Below are 16,600 nucleotides of genomic sequence, written 5' to 3'. Positions count from 1 at the left end.
TTATTAAATACAAAACACATAACATTTAAAGAGAATATTAATATTTTAATAATCCTAAAAGGCATCATAAAAAGAACCAAATATAGAAATATTGTCATTATTCTCCATTTTATTTGAAAAAATTAGTGATTTCTAACAGATCAGCATCCCTAATTGATCATACCTGTTTTATTCTTAACCTCCTTCGCCTCTCCTGCTCTTCTTTTATCAAAAGTGCTTCTTCATTTGGACTTAAACGAAAGCCACTCAATTTGGCCACTTTTCTTTTCATCTTTCTCATTATCTACTGGAAAAATAACTAAAAATAAATTTCTATTTCTCATTTTTTGAATAGTTTATGTACAAAATATCAACCACAGATTGAATGTTTTCACACAACAGATTCAATGGCATTTAGCTTAAAATTTTATTACAACATAGGGCAATCCCTTCAAGAAACAAGGACATATTTCCCTTCAAATGTAATAATTCAGTCTCAATTTTCTTTCATGCAAATCAAAGACAATTTTAAATATTTATCCAAAAGGAGTTAAGCACTCTGTGCAGAGAAGGAAAGGTGTTAAGGACACAACCTTATGAAAATACTGCAGGTGTTTATTTCCTTGTGTTCCACAATATGGTCACCCAATCAGTTACTCTGTTTTTACAAAGTAACAGGAATCATATCATGGGCACCAAATGCAGTACATTAAATTGGAACAAATGCTGCTTTATGTGGAGAGCGGTTTGTGAGGATGAAAGGAGTTAACTAAACACTATTGGTTTTCTATGGTTGAATGGAAAGGGGCTTTGATAAAAAGGGATGACAGTGATCCCTGTGGCATAACTTTTATAAATAGATCTCCAACTTTAAAAAATCACTCATTTTTTGCAACTTTCCATTTTCAACTAATGAGCCAATCTCTTTCTCTCCTCCAGAACTAACAGTAATGAATCACTCTTAACCCCATGCTCTTATGTGTGTAACACTATCCAAAGGCTTCTGGAAATCCAAATATCCTGCTATTACCAAACATTTTCACCAATGGGTGTCATGCTAACCGGCTTAGAGTTTCCAGCCATCTGTCTCCTGTTTATTTGGTACAATGGTATCATATACTCTGGGAACTTCTAAATACAATGAATTTTTCAAAAACAAAGCTTTCTAAACATAAATCTGACTTGGTAGTCAACTAATCAAAACTTCCCATTGGTTCTCAGCAACCTGACTAAAAAGCTCTATTTTTCCCCCCACAATATATTGATATGCTGACAAAATAAAATAGAAAATACTGGGGATACTCAAATTACATAACCTCTGTGAAGAGAGCAGATTTATATCTACCTTCATCAAAGTCTTAAGCATTCCCTCTTCATTGTTGCTGTTAATTGTTGATCTGTTGACTTTTCTTTGGGGGGGGGGAGAGGGGGCAAGTGCAGAAACATTATCTTCCCCACTAGTATTTTTTCTTACTGATGTGGACATGAAGCACACTAAGTCAACAATCTTGGTCAATTATCATCAGTCAGCACTTATACATTTCATAGCACATTATATGGAGAATAACAAAATGGATTAATAACGGCACAATGGAATAATTTTCAGGGAAAGAAATACTACAAATTAATCCCAACCTCAACACTCACTTGCATTGGTATTTTAATTTACTTCTTTTCAGTTTATGCACAGATGAAATTAAGATTAGATTTATTTTTGATACTGAGAATTTAAAATATTGTATCTGAAATCAAACCAGATCAACTTACGCAACCATCTTTTCTGAAACACAGAAATGTCAAAGTAGCTTGAGCTGGTGCTTGGAATTCAATACAGGCTAGTAAATTAATAAGGGCTTACAAATAAAAGACAGGCTCAGAAAAAGAGCAAGGCAGGGATTGGTGAGCAAGAATGTGAATGCATACCCCAAAAAACAGAAAATGTTACAGGGCTGGCAGAACAGAATATTCATTCTTTAAAACAATTGCCATCATACCATTTCTCCCAAAAACTGGAAAAAAGTTCTATATGAGAAACAAAAAGTTGGATCGCAGAAAGGGGAAGCTGTGTAATCACTTTACCAAGATCAGAAGGCGCAATCCAGAATGGAAACTTCACATAATCGTACTTTAGATTTACGTGTAAACTTGAGACTGGAAGCGTTTCTAACAGCCGTCGCTCAAGTTAACCACGGGCTCAGAACTGATCCCCTGGTTCTCTACTCCATTCTTCCTTTCACTATCATCCTAAGAACGTGGGGGGGGGGGGGATAGAAAATCATTCGTTCCTTTGATTTTTCTGTTCCAAGAGACACAATCCCATCGCCATCACACCGGACAGCATTGTGGACACGCGGCCTCAACATAAGGAATACAGCCTCTGTGTCGCCAGAATTTTTACAGAATAGTGTTTAGGAAGCATACGCGCACAATGCTTTATTAACTTTAGTATACGTCGAAGGACCAACCTCCATCCAGCAAAAAGTGCCCGATTTAAAATTCGATCCCACCGGTCGCTCGCCGCCATTTAATAACGATCAGGGCTTAATGACGATCAGGGCTTAATGACATCATTTCCGTGATTTGAAATAAGCGTGTGCCGCGGGTCCCATAGCAACCGGAAGGATCCAGAACAACCTGTGGAATTAAAAAACAGGAGTTTTTCTTGAAAGAAATATCTGCTCTCCACCTTGATAGTGAAGGCAGAGTAAGCATAGGTCATGAAGTTACAAGTTGTGGCGGAACCTGTTTCTATATGCTTTCAGGACACCATGGATAATCCGATTTGACTTTTTAATGAATCAATACTATTCACCACAGCGGTGGTATCATACAGCACAATGGAAAGAACGGAGGTACTACTGCACCATAAGGATAGTACAATTGGCATTATTCTAATACTGCAGAGTGCAGTGAAATTGGTGAAAATGGAATCAAATGGACTTTCCCTCCAGTGAACTTAATTATGCCTACTCTGGCAGCTAAGCCCTTAAGAACTCATCTCCATGTTCTCTGGAGAAAATGGTGAAGACTGATGGAACCAGACAATTTGAACTGTTACATTACCTCCCAGTTGATCCACCTCCAGACACTTAACCCTGCAACCAGACAAGACGTTACACCTGCTACTACACCTCCTCCCGCAATATCACTTGGGTCCTAAACAGCAAAGCATGTGCTACCGGACCACGAGGAAATGATATGATTTGGTGATATGAAATGATATGAGTCAGCTGCACCTTTCCTCATTCCCTGTCATGCCCACTATTGAACTTGAACCCACGCGAGGTCATCAGTTGCATAAACGCAGTGATACCCTTGCACCAGAGATCACTGATTGGCCTTAGGTAAGGGCAAGAAGTGCCGATGCTACTGGCCTGGAGCACAGACAAATGGGCGCCACCTCTAAACCTGTTTAGCACACCGAATGTTCGTGGGGAACCCGGTGCTAAAATATTTGCAGATGTAATTTGGGCTCGGTTTTGTAAGTAGGAGAGCAGCTACCTCGCTGTGATCTGCTGAAAGTCATCCATTGAGCCAAACTTTTGTCGGCCGATAGATCCTACCTACCTACAAGGGGGCGGACACCACGCCCTGTCGCACTCCTCGCTCTGTTGGTGATGCACCATCAATAACTCACACTGAGACGTAAGGCGAGATATCGGCTTTTATTGACTGGAAGAAGGAACCAGGAGTGAGTGTCTATCATACAATGTCCTGGAGACTGAGGCCGAGCGTCAGGCCTCAGACCTCCTTTATACAGGGCCTGTGGGAGGAGCCACAGGAGCAGTCAGCAGGGGGCGTGTCCAGACAGGCACATAGTTCACCACAGTCGGTCACTCTCTCTGGACTGTGATCACCACGGCCCCAGTACAGGGACCTCCGGCCCTTACCTTGTCCTCTCACTGGTGTGTTGCAAATGATTTTATATGTTCATACCAGGAAAATATGCACTGTGTGTTTAATATCCAAACGTCACTTAAAATGTTATGATGCTATTGACTTATAAGTGAGTTATAATTGACTTATCACTATATTCATGTGAGGAAAATATGCGCTGTGTTTAATATTAAATTCATTAGATAAACTCATTTAGAAATGAAATTGGGTGTATTAGCCACTTATAAGTGACATACACTTATCACCTACATTCTTATAGGTGATAATATAGACTTATCACCTATATTCTGGTCGTGATTAATATCCCCTCCCACATCCCCTGCCCCCATCGGCCGGTCCGCAAGAATATTGTCAATATTAACCCCGCGCAAAAAAAGGTTGGTGACCCCTGCTAAACAAGAGAGGAGGCACTACAGATGTGAAATGATCAATCATTTATCATCTGGTGCTCCTGGAATAGCTTCCTGTACATAGATGAGACCCATTGCAGATCAGGGAATTGCTTCTTCTTCCAGAACAGCCAGGATCACCCAATGGCCAGCAATTTTATTTCCATTTCCCATTTCCACACTGACATATCTGCCCACTGCCTCCTCTTTTGCCAAGTTGAAGCTAGAAACACATTAGAAGAACAACATTTCATATCCATCTTGGTAGTCTTGAACGAAATAGCATCAGCATCAATTTTTTGGTAACCACACCCTTTTGCTCCCTTCCCCTTTGTTTTTCCTTATCCCCTGGGCCCATTACCCATCTCTTTTCCCCTATCCTGCCCTCATGAACTGCCATCACCTTCATCTTTTTCCCTCTGGTTCCTCGCCTCCTTCCCTTTAGCTCACTGAAAGGTTCACTGTCCTAGCCTATCAGTTTCCATCTCCTTCACTCCTTTACCTCTTTACCTCTTCCACTTATCACCTCTCAGCTTCTCATTTCGTTCCCGCTCCCCACCCCAACCTGCCTATCATCCACCTCACCTGGATTGACTTATCACCGGCCAGCCCATTGCCATGCCACCCCTCCCCTCTCCAACACCCTTAAATTCTGGCTTCTGCCAGGCCTGATGAAGGGTCTCAGCTGTTACTGCCTGACCTGCTGAGTTCCTCCATTTTGTGTGTGTTGCTCTAGATTTCCAGCATATTTTTTTCTTGGGTCTCCAGTTTGAATTGTTGGTTTTGTGCTTTTTGTTGGACTTGTGCCATTGGTAGGATAAAACAACAGCTGGCAAGTGTGAGCCTTTTAAGAGAGATTTGATAAGAGTTTAGGGTCAGCATGTTATTGTGCAAGGCAAAGGTGGCAAGATTTAGGAACTGTGGATGAAAAGGATATTGAAGGTTTGATCAGGTAAAAAAGGAAACATATGGCAGGTATAGATGACCTGATTCAAGGGAGTCTCTAAAGCAATATAGAATATGTGGGAGAGAACCTAAGAATGAAATTAGGATGTCACAAAGGGGCCATGACATAGCCTTGGCAGGTAAGACAGAGGAGAATCCCTAGAAAATCTGTATATGGAGAAAGAAGCTAGCCAGGGAAAGAAGAACCAAAGCAATAATCTCTGTGTAGCTCTCTGAGTGAAGTCCTAAATGAATACACCACATCTGTATGCACCAAGCAAAAGGGCTTGGAACATAGTGGGGTTCATGTGGATATTCTGGAATGTCAATATTCAGAAGGCCATATTAGATATCAAGGAACGCATGAGGGTTGACAAGTCCCCATGGGCAAATGACACCTTTCCCATGGGAATTGAGGGAGGAGATAGCAGAGATCTTTGCATCTTCTTTAGCCACAGAAATGGTGCCAGAAGATTGAGGATAATTTTGTTTCTTTACGAAGGGCAATGGGGATAAGCCAGATAACTACAGGTTATTAAGTCTTCTGTTAGAAGGCTTATTTTATTTAGAGGTATATCATGATAACAGGCCTTTCCAGCCCCACAAGCCTGTCTCACCCAATTACACCCATGTAACAACTTAACCTACAAACACATATCTTTGAAACCTGTGGGGTCACAGAGTGAATGTACAAACTCCTTACAACAACAATGGAATTGACCTGGGTTGCTGTCACTGTAACAGTGCTGTGCCAACTGCTATGCTACTGTTCTGCTCTATTGGAGGAAGCTATCTGAGAAAATCCCAAGAGATTTGTAAAGGTAAGGGACTGATCAGAAATAACCAGCAGGGTTTTGTGCATGGGAAATCCTAATTTAATTGAGTTCTTAAGGAGGTAACTAAAAAGAAGATGGGCAATCAACATTATCTTTATGAACTTTAGTGAGGCATTGGACAAGGTCCTGCATGATAGGCTTATCTAAAATACATGGTGACATGGTGTATCTAAAATTGGCTTAGTGAAGGCAGAGGATAGCAGTGCACTGATTCTTTTTTGATTGATACTTTGTGTCAGAGGTATACCATGTGGATCATAGCTAGGACCCTTGTTTGTGTTTGTTGTGACTGACTAAATCTGAGCCAAACAGAATGTAAATACAGAAGTCTGTATTCACACAGCAAACTTTCAGGACCGAGAATCCAAAAGAATCTCACTCCTTTGACATGATGTTTTATACTTCTTCAACACAAGGATAATGGTAAACAATTAACTACAGTTTCATTTACTATAATCATCTATAATCACGTACTTACCTTTATCATTTTGAATTATAGTCAATTAACATTACAATGGTGGCACATCCCAACCAGCGGAATCAAATGGTTCCATTTAAAAGTGTTTGAAATATCCTTTATAATATTCTATACCAATGTCTATTCCAAAGCCTCTGAGTACAAACTCCAGACACCAGAGTTGAGGGATGTCTCCATAAATATACAACTATCCCGAAGGTTACATGATTAAATAAATGTCTTGAACTCTTCATGTAAGTGGCATAGATATATTTTTAACAATGTACCAATAGCAGAAACATTTAACTATTGTCTTCTTCTATGTAGTTTCAATGGACCAGGAATGTCCAACATATAACAATAGTATTCACTAGCCACAAAGTATAGGTTGGAAGTTAAATTGCATACAGATTTCATTTCCTGAAGACTGGTTCTTATCTTGGTTAATCCATAAGTATGCTATCCATAATGTCATTATTCTAGAATAATCCCAAAGGTAATTTTTGCTGAGGACCAAGAAGGTATGGAGAGACTGGGCTTGTTTTCACAGGAACGAAGGAGGTTGAGGGGTGACCTGAAAGACAAATACAAAATGATTACGAGGCATATGCAGATAGGTCGGCAACTTCTTCTACTGATAAGGGTATCAAAAGCAAGAAGTCATAAGTTTAATGCAGGAGTTCTCAACCGGTGTTCCTCGGAGCCCTAAGGTGACACGAGACACCATGATTTTAAAAAATATGCATAGTTTTCTAAACTTCACATGATGTGCGACCCAAGCGCTCGCAGTGGTGGGCAGTGAACAAGCAGTCCCATTAGCAATCTTGTGAGAGGTCTCTCAGCCCAGTATAGCAGTGCACAGTAGGACCGTGGTTATTTGGTTGAGTCCTTCTCAGTCTTTTTATGCAAGATAGGGAAGGCCATTGATAATTGGTGAACACTGTATTGCACGGAGGGAGGATGGCAAGCCAATGAGGAGCGTGGTGTGTTTTCCGAACATTGAATGGACTCGCCAAACTTGGGCTGTGACGTCAGTCTCTTCTAACTAAGAAAATGTTTTTCCAAAGTATTGTATAGAATTGTGCCTTAGGCTATATTTTTATTCATATTGCTATGGCTATGATTTTTAGTAACTTTACTGTTCAACATTGTCAATAAATTTTCATGTTGGAATTAGTATGAATTAAAATCAATTTACGACCTTTATTTAAATTATCTACCGAGCCTATCTTTAGAAAAATTAAATCCCATTTTGGCTTAAGCCATTTATTTAACAAAAATTTATTATGTTTGCCTTATGAGTTTTTAAAATTTATGAAAGGGAAAGAAAAAGATTAATTTCAAGAAAGATAAGCTGAGTTTAACTACCTGTTTTTTTTTAAGAAAGGCTGGCAAAAAAATCATTCTGTAGTCAAATGAACATTGACAATTTATTTTGGATTATTATATCTACAACCTACTGATCACACTAATGTGCCGTGAGCTCTAGATATTATACTTTTTATGGCAAGATTCCCTGAGACCTGAAAATTATTTCAAGGGAGTGTTCCTCCAAGGTTGAGAAAGGCTGATTTAACGTGAAAGGAAGGCATTTTAAAGGGGATTTGATGGGATTTTTTTTACCTAGATTGGTTGATATCTTGAACTTGCTATCAGAGATGGTGGTGGAATCAGATTCAGTCACTGGATTTAAGAGATATTTAGAAAATAATTTGAATTTGCATGGCATAAGTGGATGCAGACCTAATCCTTATAAATGAGTGTAAGTGGGTAAAAAGATCAGAATGGGCCTGGCGGGTCAAAGGGTCTATGTAACTCCATGGTTCTATAAGTCTATTATGTGTTGTGGCCTTACAGTCATTAGGGTTATGGAAATTCACCCTTACAGCACTCACAAAACACTACCCAAAAATTTGAGATACAGAGTGAAGTTTGCTATCACAGAACTTAATGAAAAAAAAATAAATCAACACAATTTTATTTCAATTTGCATTTCTTGACACATGAGCAATTGGCGTGGTCTCACGTTACAAAACGTCAATATACAGTCTGTTTTCTTTATTTGTATTGATTTCTTACAAAAAAGAATACAGAGCACAGGAGGATCGATATCATGTATCAATTACAATATATGTGAATCACACTTATAGTTTCATTACCCCATATTCATGTACATTGAATTGAATCGTAGTATGGAAAAGTAATAATTTTATTATTATAAAAAAAATCTAAACCCACTACTAAGAAAAGCTGTTTGGTAAAGAAAGAAAAAGGAAAAAAAAATCCTTATCATATCATAAAACATATTATTATCCAACATCTGTACTTGATAACAAATCAAAGATTTTGAAAGTAATTCAAAAAAGGTCCCCACAATGTTATAAAGTCTTCTCTTGATTCAGAAATTGAACAACAAATCTTCTCTAAATTTAGGCATGACATAACATCGCCTAGCCATTGAGCATGAGTAGGCGGAGCAACATCCTTCCACCTAAGCAACAATGCCCTCCTAACTTTAAGAGAAATAAAAGCCAAAATGTGCAAATCAAAAGTCTCCAAGATAATATCTTTTCCTCCAACAATACCGAATAAGGCAGTCAAAGAGTTCGGTTTAAAATTTACTTTAAAAAGCACAGAAAAAGTTTGAAGTACTTCTCTCCAGTTTTTTTCCAAGACTTGGACATGTCCAGAACATACGAATTAATAAAGCCTCTCCATTGTTACATTTGTCACAATAGGGAGATATATCCAAATAAAAACAAGACAGCTTATCTTTGGTCATGTGGGCCCTATGGACCACTTTAAATTATAAGAGGGAGTGATGGGAACGCAACGATGAGGTATTTTTTTTAATTAGTTTTTTTATACATTTTACAGATTAAAAAACCCCAAATCACAATGAGGAACATTAATACAGTGCAAAATTAAGCATACAATGACAATATGATACAGAGAAAGAGAATTTTTTAAAAAAGCACCTAAATTGAAGGCAAGTAAACTTAGTATCCTCCCCAAGCCCCACAACACAAAAAAAAAACTCCAGACCAACCACAACACAATATAGAGAATATAAATCAGGACAATCAAACTCCCAGACTGTGAATGCACTTAGCAACAGAGGATAGTAATGCCTACTACCAGAAAAAAAAAGGGAGCTGAAAGCAAGGGACCGAAAAGAAAAAAAACCCTAGTCAAGAGGAAGGTTATGAAAGTACTCAATAAAAGGTCCCCAGACCTTATGGAACTTTAGGTCCGAATTAAGAACTGAATAATGAATTTTTTTGAGGTCCAAGCAGGCCATAATGTTGTTAAGCCATTGAGCATGAGTGGGCGGGGCAACATCTCTCCATCTAAGGAGGATCAAGGTCTAGCCAGGAGAGAGGCAAAGGATAATATTCGGCATTTGGTCAGACTCAGACGTAAATCTGTCTTGCCCCAGAAACCGAACAAAGCAATTAAGGGGTTTGGTTCTAGGTGCTGATTCAGAATATACGATAACGTAGTGAAGACATCTTTCCAAAATTTCTCCAAGCTAGGACAGAACCAGTACATATGAATGAGAGAGGCCTCACCCCTCTTGCATTTATCACAGAGCGGACTAATGTCAGGGTAGAATCGAGATAGTTTAGATTTAGACATATGGGCTCTATGAACAATCTTAAACTGTAAAAGGCAATGGCAAGCTCAAAGAGAAGTTGAGTTAACCGATTTGAGAATCAAGTCCCAGCTCTCATCAGATAAGGAGGTATTTAAATCATGCTCCCATGCCATTTTAATTTTATCCACAGGGGCCTGTTGTAAGGCTGCTAATTTATCTTGAATAATTGATATTAAACCTTTACCTAGTGGATTAATGGAAAGAAATAAGTCCATAGCATTTTTCGCAGGCATTTCAGGAAAGTTAGGAATTAAAGGAGCAATAAAGTGTTTAATTTGGAGATATCTAAAAAAATGAACATTGGGCAGATTGAACGATGAGGTACTAACCAATTTAAAAATTTCATTCCAAGTTTCCTCAGAAATTGAAGTCTATAAATCTTGTTCCCAGAGATTTTTATTTTTGTCTACAGGAATGTTTTTCATTCCCAACAACATACCATAAATATTAAATATGGATCCATTATGAAAAGGTTTCAAATTAAAAATTACGTATAATAAATTCTTATCAGATCTTTTAGGAAATGTATGTAATTGAGACTGCAAAAAGTCTCTAATTTGTAAATCCAAAAAAGTGGATCGTTGGTAAGCTATATTTAGTTGACAAATGCACAAGCGAAAAGAGACTTCCTCCAACAAATAGATCCTGAAAGCATTTCATACCCAGTCTATCCCAATTTTTAAAAGTTACATCAGTCATAGAAGGTTTAAAAAAAGTTAGAAAAAATGGGACTTGAAAGAAAAAATCTCAATAAATCAAAATATTTTCTAAATTGTACCCAAATCCTCAAAGTATGTTTAACTACAAAACTATCAGTTAGTTTACTTAAAAATAAAGTAATTGATGATCCAAGAAGAAAGATGATAGAAAATTTATTAACAGAGTTAGCTTCCAAAGAAACCCAAACCAGACAGTCCTTTCAGTTAATATAACCAAAACGTAAGATTCTGTATATTGACTGCCTGGTAATAAAACCTAAAACTTGGTAAAGCCAAACCTCCATTCTTTTTAGTTTTTTGAAGATGAACTTTATTTAGTCGAGGATGTTTATTTTTCCATATATATGAAGATATGATAGAATGAAGAGAATCAAAAAAGGATTTAGGAATAAAAATGGGTAAGGCCTGAAAAAGGTATAGAAATTTAGGCAAAATAGTCATTTTAATAGAATTAATTCGGCCAATCAACGATAATGAAAGGGGCGACCATTTTGGTAGTGCCCTTTTTGCATAACTCAGCAAGGTAAAAAAATCTTTAAATAAGTAATTCTTAGTAATTGTTACACCCAAATAAGTAAATTGATCTCTTACAATTTTAAAAGGAAGTTTAGTATTAATTGATACTAAAATCATTTAAAGGAAAAAGTTCACTCTTGTGAAAATTTAGTTTATATCCTGAAATCTGATTAAAACAGGAAAGTAAAGAAAGTATGAAAGGTAATGAAGTCTCAACATTAGAAAGGTCATCAGCATAGAGCGAAACTTTGTGAGTAATACCTCTCCTTAAAATATCAGTGATATCATTAGATTCCCAGAAAGCAATAGCTAAGGGTTCTAAAGCCAGATCAAAAAGGAAAGGGCTCAAGGGACAACCTTGTTTAGTTCCATGTTGAAGTTTAAATGGTTTGAAATTCTGAAAGTTAGTAAGAACTCAAGCAGAGGGAGATAAATAAAGTAATTTAATCCATTGTATAAAATCTGGCCCAAAATTAAATTTTTCTATTGTTTTAAATAAGTAATGCCATTCAACCCAATTGAAGGCTTTTTCGGTGTCTAAGGATATCACACATTCCGATATTTTTTAGAAGGAGAATAAATAACATTTAATAAATGACAAATATTAAAATGGGAAATCGATTTTTAATAAATCCAGTCTGATTGTCAGAGATAATAGATGGTAAAATATTTTCAATCCTACGAGCCAGAACTTTGGATAGGAGTCAACATTTAGTGTCAACATTAAGTAAGGAGATTGGTCTATATGACGAACATTCCGTTGGGTTCTTATTCTTTTTAAGAATAAGCGAAATAGAAGCTTCATAAAAAGATTGTGGCAACCTACCCAACTTAAAGGAGTCCGAAAGCTTTAAATATAAATGAGGTATAAGCAATGAGGAAAAAGCCTTATAAAATTATCCAGAAAAACCGTCGGGACCCGGAACCTTCCCTGAGTGCAATAAACATGTAGCCTCGGCAATTTCCACATTAGAAATAGGTTGATCCAATGGTTCTCGGTTGTCATCAGAAAGTATAGGGATATTTAATTGATCTAAGAAATTATTCATTACAGTATTATCTTTAGGAGAATCAGAACTATAGAGTTTAGAGTAAAATTCTCTAAAGGTATCATTTTTTTCTAAATGGTCAGTTGTCATATCACCATTAACTTTACAGATTTCTTTAATTTGCTGTTTAACTATAAAGGTTTTTAACTGGTTAGCCAATAATTTACCTGTTTTCTCTCCATGAATATAAAATAGACTTTTATCTTTTAGGAGTTGAGTTTCAATTGGATATGTTAAAAGAAGATTATATTTAGTTTTAATTTCAACACGCCTTTTATATAAAGCAGGTTTTGGAGTCAAGGCTATTTTTGATCTAGTTGTTTCAACTGATTAGCTAGTTCAATTCTCTCTATGTTAGCTTTTTTCTTAACATTTGCAGTATAAGGAATAACTTGACCTCTAATATAAGCCTTAAAGGTATCCCATATAATAAGACTAGAAGTCTCTTCCTGCGTATTCTCTTAAAAAAAAAAGAATAATTTGTCTCTCTGAAAATAAAAAAAAATCCTTATCTGATAGCGAAGTTGGGTTAACATGCCAAAATCTGTTTATCTGAAGGAAACCAGGGAGCTTTAAGGATAAAAGCACAAGAGCATGATCTGAAACAGCAATCTCTTTATATTCACAGGATCGAATTAATGGAATCAATTGGCTGTCAATTTAAAAAAAAATCACTCCTGGATTACATATGATGGACATGGGAAAAAAATGAATACTCCTTATCTATTGGATGTAAGAAATGCCAGACATCAACAATATCACATTTCATTAGAAAAGATTGAATAAACAAGGCTGATTTACTAAGCATTGCTGGCTTAGAAGATGATCGATCTAAAACTGGGTCTAGCCAACAATTAAAATCTCCACCCAAGACCAATGAGTAAAGACTTAAATCAAGTAGAGGCAAAAAAAATTGCTCAAAAAACCCTGGATCATCTATATTCAGGGCATTTAAATTAGCAAATACCATTAATTTATTATCTAATTTCCCTGATACTATAACAAAACGCCCATTGCTATCAGACAAACAAAAGAAACTATATTATCCATAAAAATTGAAACACCCCTGGACTTATCCTGAAAAAAGGAATGAAATTGTAGTTCTTTCCAATGACTGAAGAGGCGTAAACTATCACATTTACGAACATGAGTTTCTTGTAAAAAAATAATTGGGACCTTAAGCTTTTTAATATAGGTAAATATCTTATTCTGTTTCACGGGGTGGTTTAATCCTTTAACGTTAAAACTAAGTAAATTAATAGTATGATCCATTTTTAATACTACTTAAAAGAAAGGTTAGAATAGTAACCACTGAAATGTATATTAAATCCAAACAATGAACTTTGAGGTAAAGTAACCAGGCAACAGATGTGGCTAAGAGACCAAAACAGCTCCCAGAGAAGAAAACACCCAACCCCCCACCTGTTACGTATCCTGTAACTGGATAACTTACCAGCAAAGATAGAGAGGTCCGTTGGAGTCTGATGGCACTATTTTCTAACGTTTTTATTCATAAAGAGGGGCACAAAAGTAAGGTTAATACAAACATTCAGAACATATACATCAGCAAAACTCAATCTAAAGCGCGGGTATAACAATAATCATCATTAAGAAATCATCTCAACTGTTGTCTAGGGGATAATATATTGTCCTTTGGAAATATAAAAGTCACTCAGAAGTCTGCAGGATTCAGTCTTTTTGGGGAATCGCTGGGTTTCACGTGTTTTAGAGAGATTGAGGAGAAACGGAAAAATTTGCCTGGGTCTTTGATGAAACAACTCCTTTGAATCAGGGGAGCATTGTTTTCCTGTTATTAGTTCGAAGTCCTTCTCGGTATCATCAGCCACCCGCTCCCCAGGCAAAGTAGTTACGGAGCGCACGTGGCTTTTGAATGGCCTCCAGCTATCACGGGAGCGCTGAGCGATGGAGTCCTTCTGGTGCGTCGCTGGGGTACCGCCTCCCACCGCCTTTTATCTTGACTTGCAGAGTTGTAGATGTCCATCAAAGTAGGGTGATGCAATCCCCACCCCCACATTGCCCGAGGGTGTCCATATCCATGGTAGCTGTCACGTAGCAGGATCATGCCCTCAGCACAGGTGTCTCTAAGAGCAATGGCCAAAACCATTACATTGTCTCTCATTTTCCTGGGTCCGAGACCCGAATTAATAGTGATCTTGCAAATCTCCAGAAGGAGGGGGCTGCTCCCACCCCTTCGGTCCCTCAGAGCTGTGGTACATTCATAACATACCCAACTCCCAAACTGAAAAGGTCAACCAACAGACAGTCGACAGGTAAACCTACTGACATTACCCTCCCAAAAAAAGCCTACTGGTTACGCTGCAAATAAATTTTCAAGGTTAGCTGCATTCCAACTAGACTAAGTAAAAGAAAATTATTGAAAGAAAAAAACACCTTGAAAAAATAAGTATAATATAAAATACTAAAAAAAACTGTCAAAATTCAAACCATATTAATTCATTAAAATCTTATTTTCTAAGTAAAGCATTAAAGAGTTCAAGAAGAGAGTTAGCTACAAAGGCATATCAAAAGTAAAAGAAGCAATTATTCACATAAAAAGAAATTAAACAGTCAAATTTCTGCATCTAAAAATTCTTGGGCTTCCTGTGTCAAACAAAACCATTTCCGAGACCCATCTCTCAGGATAATTCTGAGCCAAGCAGGATAACGGAGAGATGGCTTAAAACCTTTGTTATACAGTTCCGACGTAACCTTTTTAAACGAAGCGCTCATTCATCACCTCAGGTGAATAATCTTCGATGATTCTGATCTTCTGACCGTTGTAATCAATCATACCTCTTTGGCAGGATTCACGAATTAGAAGTTGCTTTTTTTGAAAATTATGAAGACAGATTATCACAGATCAGGGCCTCTCTCCTACAGCAGGTCTGGGCATAAGCAATCTATGTACTCGGTCAATCTTAGGTGGAGCTTTTAGAATTTTAGGGAATAATTTTGGCAAGTTTGCAAAGACTGCTGCAGGCTGATTACCTTCCATTAGCTCTTCAAGACCCAGAATTTGTAGATTATCTCTTCTACTTCTGTCTTCCAATTCGATAATCTTTTGTCTTAATTTTTCATTAGACTTTGACTGTTTTTCACAAAGCATTTGCAGATCTTCAATTTTCACAACCAAAATCGTCAAAGTATCTTTATTCTCCTGTAGTCATTTATCATGTTCACTTAAGGTTTTTTGAATAGAATCAAATTTTACATCAATTTGTTTAATTTCAGAGCTGAATTGCTGGAACTTCTGCTGAAATTCATCAGAAAATTCTTTTTTTATGTTTCCAAAGCGTCTCCATAATAGAGTCCAACGTTACAGGACAGTCCTCTTCTTTCTTAGTACCTTTGGCAGCCCTCATAATAAAACAATATTACATTTGAAAGCAAGATTCAAAAGCAGGTTGGAAACAGCAAAGTAGGTAATATAGAAGCAGCTTCAAAAAGCTGTTACTCCATCAGCAACCAGTAGGCATCTCCAGTCTGTTTTCTAAGAACACGATTCTTCTTCTTCATGGATCCATTGGACATTGATTGAATTGAATACTAGCACAAGCATAGCTCTGTCCAGCTGACTAGATTGTGGAACAGCTCTCCAACAAGTTCCCAGATAGTTTGGAGGGTGTTGTGGAATTGACTAGGCTGGTTATAACTTAGTCAAATTTGGTATTTTTTTTGTATATTTTATATACTTTGAAACAACGTCATTAATTTCTTCGTTGAAGGATGAAATAGCTCCTGATGAAGGGTTTCGGCCTGAAACGTCATCACTACCTCCTCCCATAGATGCTGTCTGGCCTGTTGAGTTCTGCCAGCATTTTGTGTTTTCATTAATTTCTTGTTCTGTTCAGAGGTCAGTTCACAGCCAACCATAATGAATAAACCTGGACTTGCATATAAGCCAATGGATTAGAACTTTCTCTCCCCAAAGTACATTAGCAAAAGTACTGACATCTGCATTATGATTACCATACTGACATTTCTCTTTTTTAATCAAAAAACTGGGAATTTAAACTTAGTGAATTGAATATAACTCTGTGATATTTGAAATCTTGTTTCCAGATCGATAATTTCTGTCTCTGGATTATTACTCCATGAATACAAAAGCATTGTTACATGACAGCAACTAGAATT

At 37.2% G+C, this 16,600-nt stretch overlaps 1 protein-coding gene across 4 annotated transcripts in view; it reads right to left on the bottom strand.

The window, feature by feature from the left end:
- cep295 (centrosomal protein 295) overlaps positions 1-2,525 on the bottom strand; it is a 109,632-nt gene extending 107,107 nt beyond the window's left edge. For 3 of the 4 annotated variants that reach the window (XM_059964610.1, XM_059964611.1, XM_059964613.1), the window contains exons 1-2: positions 2,445-2,520; positions 164-283 (exon numbers count right to left, since the gene is read on the bottom strand). In XM_059964610.1, the coding sequence (XP_059820593.1) occupies positions 164-283; positions 2,445-2,450 (126 nt within the window). In that variant the 5' untranslated portion in view covers positions 2,451-2,520. Of the gene's footprint in view, positions 1-163; positions 287-2,444 lie in introns of all 4 variants that reach the window. The other variant, XM_059964612.1, reaches the window with a different exon arrangement.
- Positions 2,526-16,600: the final 14,075 nt, after the last annotated feature.

The sequence above is a fragment of the Hypanus sabinus genome, chromosome 3 (genome assembly GCF_030144855.1).
Source record: "Hypanus sabinus isolate sHypSab1 chromosome 3, sHypSab1.hap1, whole genome shotgun sequence".
Classification (NCBI taxonomy): Eukaryota; Metazoa; Chordata; class Chondrichthyes; order Myliobatiformes; family Dasyatidae; genus Hypanus; species Hypanus sabinus.
The sequence above is the reverse complement of the archived record's forward strand: the minus strand, read 5'-3'. Positions and strand labels throughout refer to the sequence as shown.